Source organism: Ranitomeya variabilis, chromosome 2, assembly GCF_051348905.1.
Source record: "Ranitomeya variabilis isolate aRanVar5 chromosome 2, aRanVar5.hap1, whole genome shotgun sequence".
NCBI classification, from domain to species: Eukaryota; Metazoa; Chordata; class Amphibia; order Anura; family Dendrobatidae; genus Ranitomeya; species Ranitomeya variabilis.
In genome coordinates this window covers 1,112,831,707-1,112,845,732 of record NC_135233.1, presented here as the reverse complement: position 1 = coordinate 1,112,845,732, position 14,026 = coordinate 1,112,831,707, and the positions used below count along the sequence as shown (strand labels likewise).

Below are 14,026 nucleotides of genomic sequence, written 5' to 3'. Positions count from 1 at the left end.
ATCATAATTCCGCTCGGCGGGCGAAAATTTACGGGAAAAAAAAGCACAAGGTCTCATCACGGAGCAGTCGGAACTTCTCTGCGACAACACCGCCCCAGCTCCGATTTCAGAAGCGTCGACCTCAACCTGAAAAGGAAGAGCAACATCAGGCTGACGCAACACTGGGGCGGAAGAAAAGCGGCGCTTGAGCTCCCGAAAGGCCTCCACAGCATCAGGGGACCAATCAGCAACATCAGCACCCTTCTTAGTCAAATCAGTCAATGGTTTCACAACATCAGAAAAACCAGCAATAAATCGACGATAAAAGTTAGCAAAGCCCAAAAATTTCTGAAGACTCTTAAGAGAAGAGGGTTGCGTCCAATCACCAATAGCCTGAACCTTGACAGGATCCATCTCGATGGAAGAGGGGGAAAAAATGTATCCCAAGAAGGAAATCTTTTGAACCCCAAAAACACACTTAGAACCCTTCACACACAAGGAATTAGACCGCAAAACCTGAAAAACCCTCCTGACCTGCTGGACATGAGAGTCCCAGTCATCCGAAAAAATCAGAATATCATCCAGATACACAATCATAAATTTATCCAAATAATCGCGGAAAATGTCATGCATAAAGGACTGGAAGACTGAAGGGGCATTTGAAAGACCAAAAGGCATCACCAAATACTCAAAATGGCCCTCGGGCGTATTAAATGCGGTTTTCCACTCATCCCCCTGCTTGATTCGCACCAAATTATACGCCCCACGGAGATCAATCTTAGAGAACCACTTGGCCCCCTTTATACGAGCAAACAAATCAGTAAGCAGTGGTAACGGATATTGATATTTAACCGTGATTTTATTCAAAAGTCGATAATCAATACACGGCCTCAAAGAGCCGTCTTTCTTAGACACAAAGAAAAAACCGGCTCCTAAGGGAGATGACGAAGGACGAATATGTCCCTTTTCCAAGGACTCCTTTATATATTCTCGCATAGCAGCGTGTTCAGGCACAGACAGATTAAATAAACGACCCTTAGGGTATTTACTACCCGGGATCAAGTCTATGGCACAATCGCACTCCCGGTGCGGAGGTAGTGAACCAACCTTGGGTTCTTCAAAAACATCACGAAAGTCGGACAAGAATTCAGGAATCTCAGAGGGAATAGATGATGAAATGGAAACCAAAGGTACGTCCCCATGAGTTCCTTTACATCCCCAGCTTAACACAGACATAGCTCTCCAGTCGAGGACTGGGTTATGAGATTGCAGCCATGGCAATCCCAGCACCAAAACATCATGTAGATTATACAGCACCAGAAAGCGAATAACCTCCTGGTGATCCGGATTAACATGCATAGTCACTTGTGTCCAGTATTGTGGTTTATTACTAGCCAATGGGGTGGAGTCAATCCCTTTCAGAGGTATCGGAGCCTCCAATGGCTCCAAATCATACCCACAGCGTTTGGCAAAGGACCAATCCATAAGACTCAAAGCAGCGCCAGAGTCGACATAGGCGTCCGCGGTAATAGATGACAAAGAACAAATCAGGGTCACAGATAGAATAAACTTAGACTGTAAAGTGCTAATTGAAACAGACTTGTCAGGCTTCTTAGTACGCTTAAAGCATGCTGATATAACATGAGTTGAATCACCACAATAGAAGCACAACCCATTTTTTCGTCTAAAATTCTGCCGCTCGCTTCTGGACAGAATTCTATCACATTGCATATTTTCTGGCGTTTTCTCAGTAGACACCGCCAAATGGTGCACAGGTTTGCGCTCCCGCAGACGCCTATCGATCTGAATAGCCATCGTCATGGACTCATTCAGACTCGCAGGCACAGGGAACCCCACCATAACATCCTTAATGGCATCAGAGAGACCTTCTCTGAAAATCGCCGCCAGGGCGCACTCATTCCACTGAGTAAGCACAGACCATTTGCGGAATTTTTGGCAGTATATTTCAGCTTCATCTTGCCCCTGAGACAAGGACATCAAGGCCTTTTCCGCCTGAAGCTCTAAATGAGGTTCCTCATAAAGCAACCCCAAGGCCAGAAAAAACGCATCCACATTGAGCAACGCAGGATCCCCTGGTGCCAATGCAAAAGCCCAGTCTTGAGGGTCGCCCCGGAGCAAGGAAATTACAATCCTGACCTGCTGTGCAGGGTCTCCGGCAGAGCGAGACTTCAGGGACAAAAACAATTTGCAATTATTTTTAAAATTTTGAAAGTGAGATCTATTCCCCGAGAAGAATTCAGGCAAAGGAATTCTAGGCTCAGACATAGGTGCATGAACAACAAAATCTTGCAAATTTTGTACCTTTGTGGCGAGATTATTCAAACCTGCAGCCACACTCTGAAGATCCATTTCAAACAGGTGAACACAGAGCCATTCAAGGATTAGAAGGAGAGAAAGAGAGGAAGGCTGCAGTATAGGCAGACTAGCAAGTGATTCAATTAAGAGCACACTCAGAACTAGAGGGAAAAAAAAAAAAAAAATTGTAGCAGACTTCTTTTTTCTCTCCTTTCTCAGCAGTAATTTAACCCTTTTTGGGCCGGTCAAACTGTCATGATTCTCAATGGCGAGAGAACATAGCCCAGCATATATGAGAACTAGCTCTTGGAAGATGGAAACTATACTGACCATGAACTAAACCTGCCGCACAACTAGAAGTGGCCGGGTAGCATGCCTACGTTATTTTATCCCTAGATGCCCAGCGCCAGCCGGAGAACTACCTAATCCTAGCAGAGGAAAAGACAGTCCTGGCTCACCTCTAGAGAAATTTTCCCAAAAGGCAGACAGAGGCCCCCACATATATTGGCGGTGATTTTAGATGAAATGACAAACGTAGTATGAAAATAGGTTTAGCAAAATCGAGGTCCGCTTACTAGATAGCAGGAAGACAGAAAGGGCACTTTCATGGTCAGCAGAAAACCCTATCAAAACACCATCCAGAAATTACTTTAAGACTCTAGCATTAACTCATAACACCAGAGTGGCAATTTCCGATCACTAGAGCTTTCCCGACACAGTAACGAAACAGCAGCTGTGAACAGGAACAAAATGCAAAAACACACAAGGACAAAAGTCCAACTTAGCTGGGAGTTGTCTAGTAGCAGGAACATGCACAGAGGCTTCTGATTACATTGTTGACCGGCAAGAAACTGACAGAGGAGCAAGGTTATATAGCGACTCCCACATCCTGATAGGAGCAGGTGAACAGAGGGGATGATGAACACAAGTTCAATTCCACAAGTGGCCACCGGGGGAGCCCAGAATCCAATTTCACAACAATAGAGGCCTCTTCTATATTACACAGGATGGAGGCCTCTCCTATATTACACGGGACGGAGGCCTCTCCTATATTACAAGGGACGGAGGCCTCTCCTATATTACACGGGGCGGAGGCCTCTCCTATATTACACGGGGCGGAGGCCTCTCCTATATATTTCAAGGGATCGAGGCCTCATATGATGAGAGGTAGGAAAACTTGGGCTTGTTTAGCTTGGAAAAAAGACGTCTCAGAGGAGATCTCGTTTACATGTATAATACATGTGTGGTCAGTATAGAGGACGGCACAGGACTTATTCCTTCTATAGACCATACAGAGGACCTGTGGGCACAGATTATGGGTGGAATAAAGGCGATTCTGACAACTACATAGGAAAGGGTTCTTTACAGTTAGAGCAGTCAGACTGTGGAATGCCGACCACAAGAGGTAGTAATGGCCGACACTATAACAGCTCTTATACAAGGGCCGGATGATTTCCTCCAGACACAGAACATTGTGGGTTATAGATAATTAGTGACAACATGTACAATTGGTGGAGGAAGGGAGAACCTGATGGACGGGGGCTTATTTCTACCTCTGTAATTATGTAACAGCAGGAGAAATGGATTCACAATCTGTGCTGCTTCTTAACGGGACAGGTTGATTCCACAGAAGTGTGGTTGACTTGGAGTTATATTGTGTTAAGGGTTTATTTATTTCAGCAGTGTATTCAAGATGAACATTTTCTTTATGATAAAGTTGATTTTTTTTCCAATTACCGTATATACTTGAGTATAAGCCGACCCGAGTATAAGCCGACCCCCTAATTTTGCCACAAAAAACTGGGAAAACGTAATGACTCGAGTATAAGCCTAGGATGGAAAATGCAGCAGCTACCGGTAAATGTCAAAAATAAAAATCAGTACCAATAAAAGTAAAATTAATTGAGACATCAGTAGTTTAAGTGTTGTTGAATATCCATATTGAATCAGGAGCCCCATATAATGCTCCATCCAGTTCATGATGGGCCCCATAAGATGCTTCATACAAAATACGCTCCATATAATGCTCCATATTAAAATATGCCCCATATAATGCTCCATACAGTTCATTATGGCCCCATAAGATGCTCCATACAAAATACGCTCCATATAATGCTCCATATTAAAATATGCCCCATATAATGCTGCACAAAGGTTAATAATGGCCCCATAAGATGCTCCACATATTATGGCCCCATAAGATGCTCCATACATTGTGGCCCCATAAGATGCTCCATACATTGTGGCCCCATACGATGCTCCATACATTGTGGCCCCATAAGATGCTCCACACATTGTGGCCCCATAAGATGCTCCAAACATTGTGGCCCCATAAGATGCTCCACACATTGTGGCCCCATACGATGCTCCATACATTGTGGCCCCATAAGATGCTCCATACATTATTGCTCCATAAGATGCTCCATACATTGTGGCCCCATACGATGCTCCATACATTGTGGCCCCATAAGATGCTCCATACATTGTGGCCCCATAAGATGCTCCACACATTGTGGCCCCGTGAGATGCTCCACACATTGTGGCCCCATAAGATGCTCCATACATTGTGGCCCCATGAGATGCTCCACACATTGTGGCCCCATGAGATGCTCCACACATTGTGACCCCGTGAGATGCTCCACACATTGTGACCCCGTGAGATGCTCCACACATTGTGGCCCCATAAGATGCTCCATACATTGTGGCCCCATAAGATGCTCCACACATTGTGGCCCCATAAGATGCTCCATACATTGTGGCCCATAAGATGCTCCACACATTGTGGCCCTATAAGATGCTCCACACATTGTGGCCCCGTGAGATGCTCCACACATTGTGGCCCCATAAGATGCTCCATACATTGTGGCCCCATGAGATGCTCCACACATTGTGGCCCCATGAGATGCTCCATACATTGCGGCCCCATAAGATGCTCCACACATTGTGGCCCCGTGAGATGCTCCACACATTGTGGCCCCATAAGATGCTCCACACATTGTGGCCCCATAAGATGCTCCATACATTGTGGCCCATAAGATGCTCCACACATTGTGGCCCCATGAGATGCTCCACACATTGTGGCCCCATGAGATGCTCCATACATTGTGGCCCCATAAGATGCTCCATACATTGTGGCCCCGTGAGATGCTCCACACATTGTGGCCCCATGAGATGCTCCACACATTGTGGCCCCATGAGATGCTCCATACATTGTGACCCCGTGAGATGCTCCACACATTATTCCCCATATGCTGTTGCTGCGATTAAAATAAAAAAAATCACGTACTCACCTCTCTTCGCTCAGGCCCCCGGCACCAGCGATAGTCACCTTCCTCGTTCTACGCGCCGCTCTGTCTTCCATCCTCTGCACTGACTGTTCAGGCAGAGGGCGGCGCGCACTAATCGCGTCATCACGCCCTCTGACCTGAACAGTCACAGCCAGAGGACGGAAGACAGCAGCGCGCAGCGGTGGAACGAGGAAGGTGACTATCGCGCAATGCTCACCTCCCCCGATATAATCACCTGCTCCCGGCGCGGTCCCTGGCAGCGTCTCACTGTCAGATTGTCTCCGGGAGCCGGCGGCATCTTCCTGTGTTCAGCGGTCACGTACCGCTCATTACAGTAATGAATATGCATGCATATTCATTAATTTAATGAGCAGTACCACGTGACCGCTGAACACAGGAAGAGCTGCCCGGAGACCATGGGACATGCAGGGACCGCGCCAGGAGCAGGTGAGTATGTCACCGTGCCGCTCCCCCTCACCTGCCGACCCCACGCCGACACTGACTCGAGTATAAGACGAGAGGGTCACTTTCAGCCCAAAAAAGTGGGCTGAAAATCTCGGCTTATACTCGAGTATATACGGTACTTTTCAGCCCCTGAAATGAGGATTTGTAGAAAGATGGCAGTAATTCCTAAACGTTTCACAGGAGATTTTTTTTCCTCCCCTTTAATTAAACCTGAAAGTCTCCACTTCAATTACATCTCATTTGTTTCACTTTACATCCAATCTAGCGGCCTGCAGAGCTGAAATCACAAGGATTCCTCACTGGCCAATGATTTCTGCACCTAACTGTATGTTTGTCAGGTTCCTGTCAGGTGTCAGGATGCCGCTGTCTATTTCTCCATGGAGCAGTGGGAGTACATGGAAGGACAGAAGGATCAGTACCAGGACGTCAGGATGAAAAATGACCCAACGAGGAGCGACCAGGACAAAAGCAACATGACTGCAAGAATATTACTCCTCGCCCTGGAGATAATCGACTTGTTAAAGGGAAAGGTGAGAGTCTCTCATGAGATCACTCTGATCTCTACTAATATAACAGGACTGTAAAGATGGATAGAATCTGTGGTGATCGGCGTCTGTCACTACACAGGAACACACGGTGGTGAAGAAGACGTCCGGTGACCGTGTGACCCCCTGTATGTCCGGAGGACGGAGCAAGATCCAGAGCCCCATCACAGAACCCCTGCACTCCCCGACACCTGAGAAGAAGGTCCTAGAACTGGCCAACAAGATCACTGAGCTGCTGACCGGAGAGGTGACTGCTGGGAGACTACACTGGGGCATGCTGGGTGATGAGCGGAGACTGCTGGGAGATTACACTGGGGGATTCTGGGTGATGGGAGGAGAGGAGACTGCTGGGAGATTACACTGGGGGATTCTGGGTGATGAGGAGAGGAGACTGCTGGGAGATTACACTGGAGGATTCTGGGTGATGAGCGGAGAGGAGACTGCTGGGAGATTACACTGGGGGATTCTGGGTGCTGAGCGGAGACTGCTGGGAGATTACACTGAGGGATTCTGGGTGATGAGCGGAGAGGAGATTGCTGGGAGATTACACTGGGGGATTCTGGGTGCTGAGCGGAGACTGCTGGGAGATTACACTGGGGGATTCTGGGTGATGAGTGGAGAGGAGACTGCTGGGAGATTACACTGGGGGATTCTGGGTACTGAGCGGAGAGGAGACTACTGGGGGCATTACACTGGGGGATTCTGGGTGATGAGCGGAGAGGAGACTGCTGGGAGATTACACTGGGGGATTCTGGGTGATGAGCGGAGACTGCTGGGAGATTACACTGGAGGATTCTGGGTGATGAGCGGAGAGGAGACTGCTGGGAGATTACACTGGGGGATTCTGGGTGATGAGAGGAGACTGCTGGGAGATTATACAGTGTACACTGGAGGATTCTGGGTGATGAGAGGAGACTGCTGGGAGATTATACAGTATACACTGGAGGATTCTGGGTGATGAGGAGACTGCTGGGAGATTATACAGTATACACTGGAGGATTCTGGGTGATGAGAGGAGACTGCTGGGAGATTATACAGTATACACTGGAGGATTCTGGGTGATGAGCAGAGAGGAGACTGCTGGGGAATTATACTGGGGGATTCTGGGTGATGAGCGGAGAGGAGACTGCTGGGAGATTATACAGTGTACACTGGAGGATTCTGGGTGATGAGCGGAGAGGAGACTGCTGGGAGATTATACAGTATACACTGGAGGATTCTGGGTGATAAAATGAGACTGCTGGGAGATTATACAGTATACACTGGAGGATTCTGGGTGATGAGAGGAGACTGCTGGGAGATTATACAGTATACACTGGAGGATTCTGGGTGATGAGAGGAGACTGCTGGGAGATTATACAGTATACACTGGAGGATTCTGGGTGATGAGAGGAGACTGCTGGGAGATTATACAGTACACTGGAGGATTCTGGGTGATGAGGAGACTGCTGGGAGATTATACAGTAATACACTGCAGGATTCTGGGTGATGAGAGGTGACTGCTGGGAGATTATACAGTATACACTGGAGGATTCTGGGTGATGAGAGGAGACTGCTGGGAGATTATACAGTATACACTGGAGGATTCTGGGTGAGGAGAGGAGACTGCTGGGAGATTATACAGTATACACTGGAGGATTCTGGGTGATGAGAGGAGACTGCTGGGAGATTATACAGTATACACTGGAGGATTCTGGGTGATGAGAGGAGACTGCTGGGAGATTATACAGTATACACTGGAGGATTCTGGGTGATGAGAGGAGACTGCTGGGAGATTCTACAGTATACACTGGAGGATTCTGGGTGATGAGAGGAGAGGAAACTGCTGGGATATTATACAGTATACACTGGAGGATTATGGGTGATAGGAGAGGAGACTGCTGGGAGATTCTACAGTGTACACTGGAGGATTCTGGGTGATGAGAGGAGACTGCTGGGAGATTATACAGTATACACTGGAGGATTCTGGGTGATGAGAGGAGACTGCTGGGAGATTATACAGTATACACTGGAGGATTCTGGGTGAGGAGAGGAGACTGCTGGGAGATTATACAGTATACACTGGAGGATTCTGGGTGATGAGAGGAGACTGCTGGGAGATTATACAGTATACACTGGAGGATTCTGGGTGATGAGAGGAGACTGCTGGGAGATTATACAGTATACACTGGAGGATTCTGGGTGATGAGAGGAGACTGCTGGGAGATTATACAGTATACACTGGAGGATTCTGGGTGATGAGAGGAGAGGAAACTGCTGGGAGATTATACAGTATACACTGGAGGATTATGGGTGATAGGAGAGGAGACTGCTGGGAGATTCTACAGTATACACTGGAGGATTCTGGGTGATGAGAGGAGAGGAGACTGCTGGGAGATTATACAGTACACACTGGAGGATTATGGGTGATAGGAGAGGAGACTGCTGGGAGATTATACAGTATACACTGGAGGATTCTGGGTGATGAGGAGACTGCTGGGAGATTATACAGTAAACACTGGAGGATCCTGGGTGATGAGATGAGACTGCTGGGAGATTACACTGGGGGATTCTGGGTGATGAGCGGAGAGGTGACTGCTGGGAGAATATACACTGGAGGATTCTGGGTGATTAGAGAAGAGGAGACTGCTGGGTGTCGTAGCTGTTTTTGTTCTGACCCAATGTCAGCTGACAGATCACCAGTGAGACCCAAATCAAGTATTTACGCCCGCCATTTTACAAGCGCTTGGAGACAAAAGACACCTCACACATATCCTGTGAGCAAGTCACTTTTATCTGATATATTAAAACCAAGGCAATGCTTTATACCATTTACAACAAATGCATTTCAATGTAACTCATGTAGCCCCCACCATCACCCAGGGTCATACTGACCTTTATTCCTCACAACGTACCAGAAACATGTTGTGACTGACTATTGAGAACATACATGATAAGAAGTGTAGTCTCCTTGAAGGGGAGACCATCAGACTACTGCGTTAACAGATTCTAGTAATTCTAGCAATTAAAGGCAAGAGGCACTTAAAGGCAACCTATTAACCCTTCTATAACAATTTCCCCCTTTTGTAAATGGTATAACCTTTGCTACGGGGTTAGCTGATGTCCACAAAGGAGCTACTGTCTCATGGGTCTAGTACCCACAAGGGGGCTTTCTACCTGCTTCGCCCATCCACCCTCAGTGTGGACACTCACCTTCCCCGTCAGCAGTGGCCATACGGGGCCTATGATACACTACAGAAGGTTCAGCCTTAGGTAATTCATATATTAGCGCTTTTACGGCTACATAAAACAATAAGCAAAGCAACAAAATTTGCATACAAGTCTGTCAAGTCAAGTCAAAAAATAATCCTCTCTCTAGGCCGCTAAGCCAATCGGCTGGATTTAAAAAGGAGTCTCTATATTGTATTAGTCTTATTAAGAACCTTAAGGAACCTAGAAAATGTGAGTCCAAGTCTCATTGTGTATGCAGTGTGGTGTTAATACCCTCCTTGGCTCCTGGGGTATGGCAAAGTACAGCATAGTCCTTGCAGATACTGGGCTGTGTGTACAGATCCAACAGTCCAGCAGTTTTTGTCCTTGTCGACATTTAAAAGTGTATTCAGTGTCTTTGTAAGGTGCAAACATCCTACCACTGCCAGCAAGGTGATTAGAACAACAGTCTTTCTGCTAGTGAAAAGATCTTTTTGCAGTGACTGGCATGGATCCAGGTGGGCGTTCCCTCAAGTGAATGTGATCAGCTGGACTTTACAATGGGCCGTCAAACCGTGGATATAGGCTCCTTCTCACATGTCTGTGTATGACCACCCAATCACCTGGATTCAGCAGATGTGAGTCCGCACTGGCATTAAGATCTGGAATGGATGAAAACACATGTTTATGCACCACATTAAGTCTTTTCTGCAAGGCCTGGACATGGGCTGTCATAGCACCGTGTTGCATTTGTAGCACCTGTGGGAAGTACAGACCAGTCTCTGGCAAACTACTAAACAGGACTTCAAAAGGGGACAAGCCTGTCTTTCTATTTGGAGTGTGTCTGACTAGAAAGAGTGCAAGAGACAAGCACTCTACCCCGCTCTTTCCTGTGTCTGCCATGGCCTCTGAACTTTCAGTTTAAGTGTCCCATTTAGTCTCTCCACTTTCCCACTACTTTGTTGTCTATATGGTGCATGATATGCTTGCTGTACTCCCAGGGCCTGCATAACTTCCCTCAATATTTCTCCCGTGAAGTGTGTACCCCTATCGCTCTCTGTGGTTTCTGGGACACCATACCTGCAGATCAGTTCTTTCATCAGTTTGTCTGCAGTCACTTTAGCATTTGCACATTTTACCAGATAGGCTTCCAGCCAACCAGAGAAGAGATCTACACATACTAGGACATTTTTCACACACTCCTACCTTGGGTAGCTGTATGTAGCCAGTCTGCAGTCTCTGAAACGGGTAGCGAGGCCTGGGTGTCGCTTTCTTAGGGATTTTTACTGTTTTACCAGGGTTGTGCTGTGCACAGATGAGGCATGACCGTACGAGCTTTGCTGCTGCGTAACTGAAACCAGGAGCGATCCGGAAGGCATCTACCATGGACACATGTGACATTTTGAGGTGTGAGTGGAGCCAGGTGTTGCTTGCGCCATAATTAGGAACAGGGACCTTGGTATATACAATTTATCCTTATTCTCCCAAAACTCCTTTAGGCCGTGTTCACACTTTGCGGTGTGCTCTGTGGGTTTATCCCGCAGCGGAATTGATAAATCTGCAGGGCAAAACCGCTGCGGTTATCCCTGCAGATTTATCGCGGTTTGTTCCGCGGTTTCCGCTGCGGGATTACTCCTGTACTATTGATGCTGCATATGCAGCAATATGCAGCATCAATAGTAATGATAAAAATAATAAAAATGGTTTATACTCACCCTCTGAAGTCCCGATCTCCTCGGCGCTGCACTCGGCGGTCCGATTCCAAAGATGCTGTGCCGAGAAGGACCTTCGTGACGTCACGGTCATGTGACCCGGGCGTCATCACGGTCATGTGACCGCGACGTCACCACAGGTCCTTCTCGGCACAGCAACTGAGACAGGGGACGGCCGCGTGCAGCGCTGAGAGGTGAGTATAGCATCATTTTTTATTTGTATTCTTTTTTTTACCCCAAATATGGTTCCCAGGGCCTGGAGGAGAGTCTCCTCTCCTCCACCCCGGGTACCACCCGCACATTAACCACTTACTTCCTGTAACGTGGGCACAGCCCCATGCGGGAAGTAAGCGGTTCAATGCTTTACTATGGGTGCAGAATCGCAGCGATTCTGCACAAAGAAGTGACATGCTGCGGGTTTTAAACCGCTGCGTTTCTGCGCGGTTTTTCCCGCAGCATGTGCACAGCGGTTTGCGGTTTCCATAGTGTTTACATGTTAATGTAAACGCTATGGAAACTGCTGCGGACCCGCAGCATCAAAATCGCCGCGGATCCGCGGTAAAAACCGCGAAGTGTGAACATGGCCTTAGAGTTCAGCTCAGCTCCCATTCTCCCCCGTGTTCCTTCTCTGTTTGGGCAGCTGGAGGGATTTCAGGACATCTAGGCTCTGTGTGGCTGGAATACGCTGACTCTCCGCCACCGTCCACTGCTCCCTAGGCCGCCTTGCTGCTATTTTAGCAGCCTCGTCCGCCCTTCTGTTGCCCTCTACCTCAACAGAGTCACCGTCCGTGTGTGCTTTTACCTTGACGATGCCAACCTGGACTGGTAACGTCAATGCCTCCACTAATTGTTTCACCAGCTCTGCATTTTTAATGGGCTTACCGGCTGATGTAAGAAACGTTCTGCTTCTCCAGATGGGGCAATAATCATGGGATATTCCCCATGCACAATTCGAATCTGTGTAAATATTAGCGACTTTACCTGCAGCAGCTCTACACGCCTCAGTGAGTGCCTTCAACTCTGCCTCCTGCACCGACATGTGAGGAGGGAGTGGTTCAACTCGGATTACCTCATGTGAGGATACTACTGCATGTCCAGTGTAGAATCGCCCATCCTGGTGGTATCTGGAGCTATCTACAAAAATAAAACTTCAAAATATGCATTAGGAACAGGTTTTTTTTATGAACATATGTAAAACATACTGTCTCCTGACTCATCAGTTCCTATGCAGTCATGTTTGTGCGTCAATGTACCAGAGTACTTTTTTTTTTCTTCTAATGCTGTCACCAATTCCCCCTTTTCTGAATCCACAGGCAGATGAGTGGCTGGATTCAGAACACTATGTCTTTTGAGGGTGACGTATTCAGGAATTAGTACTAGAGCACATTCGAGTCTGATCTGTCTAGCCATACAGGTGTTTTGGTTGAACTTGTACGAGTATGGCATTAATGTCATGTGGGGAACAAATTGTCAAAAGAAAAAGTCAGTGTGAGCTCACATGCCTAGCAGTAATACAGCAGCTCTTACAACACGGACACACGTAGGAGACCCTCTAATCATTGGGTCTAATTGTGCTGAGTAGTAAGCTATTGGTCTCTGTTCCTCTCCACATTGCTGTGTCAGTATGCGGTAGCATGTCCTCCCTGCTCTGTTCAAAATAAGAAAAAAATGGCTGATCATAGTTTGGAATGCCTAAGGCCGGGGCTGGCACAATGAGCAGCTTCAGAGAATCAATTGCTTCTTGAGTGAGATTGTAGGGGTTTGATGACAACCTGTCAGAGTGGTTGCATCATTTGTGAAGCAGACCTTATCCAAGGCCTACAGTAGGTCACCAAACCTAGGAAAATGTGTAGATGCTGGTGTGACCTGGGTAAAGGGAGATTTTATATTGCCTGTTTTCTGTCTTTAGTCAGGTGTCTTGTACCTTCAGCAATACAATGTCCTAAAAATGTCACCTTTTGTTTGCAATACTGTAATTTGTCATGTGAGACCTTGCAACCCTTCTCTGCCAAAAAACACAGCAAGGGAACTGTAGCTTCCTTGCAGGACGTCTGGTCCGGGCAGCAGAGCAAGAGTTCATCCACGTACTGCAATAGTACAGTCTGTGGATGAGGTGGTTGCCACTGCTCAAGAATCCCTGCCATCGCTGTTGAATAGATGGTTGGGGAGTTCTTTCCCCCTTGTGGGAGGACCGTCCAACAGTATTGTTTACCTTCGTGAGTAAAAAAGAAAAGATGCCGTCAGTCAGGGTGCAGGGGTACAGAGAAGAATGCATTTGCCAAATTAATGACTGTGAAACATTTTGTGACCGTACGGTGTGTGTATTAGGGACAATTGAGATGACACTCACTGCAACATCATTAATGGCCTGTAAGTCCTGAAATATTCTGTGTCAGGGGAACCCTTGGGTCCTTTTTCTTCTTAATGGGATACAAAGGGGTGTTGCAGGGAGAAGATCTCTGCACCAGAATCCCTGCCTTAACATACTCTTTAATATCCCTGCTCAGGGACATTGATTTGACTAGACTTAAGG

The 14,026-nt window shown here is 47.3% G+C and overlaps 1 protein-coding gene across 2 annotated transcripts in view; it reads left to right on the top strand.

Moving 5' to 3' along the window:
- Positions 1-14,026, top strand: part of LOC143808886 (uncharacterized) — a 266,593-nt gene that overhangs the window by 244,447 nt on the left and 8,120 nt on the right. For both annotated transcript variants that reach the window (XM_077292056.1, XM_077292057.1), the window contains exons 5-6: positions 6,386-6,577; positions 6,675-6,839. In XM_077292056.1, coding sequence (XP_077148171.1) covers positions 6,386-6,577; positions 6,675-6,839 — 357 coding nt within the window. The remainder of the gene's footprint in view (positions 1-6,385; positions 6,578-6,674; positions 6,840-14,026) is intronic.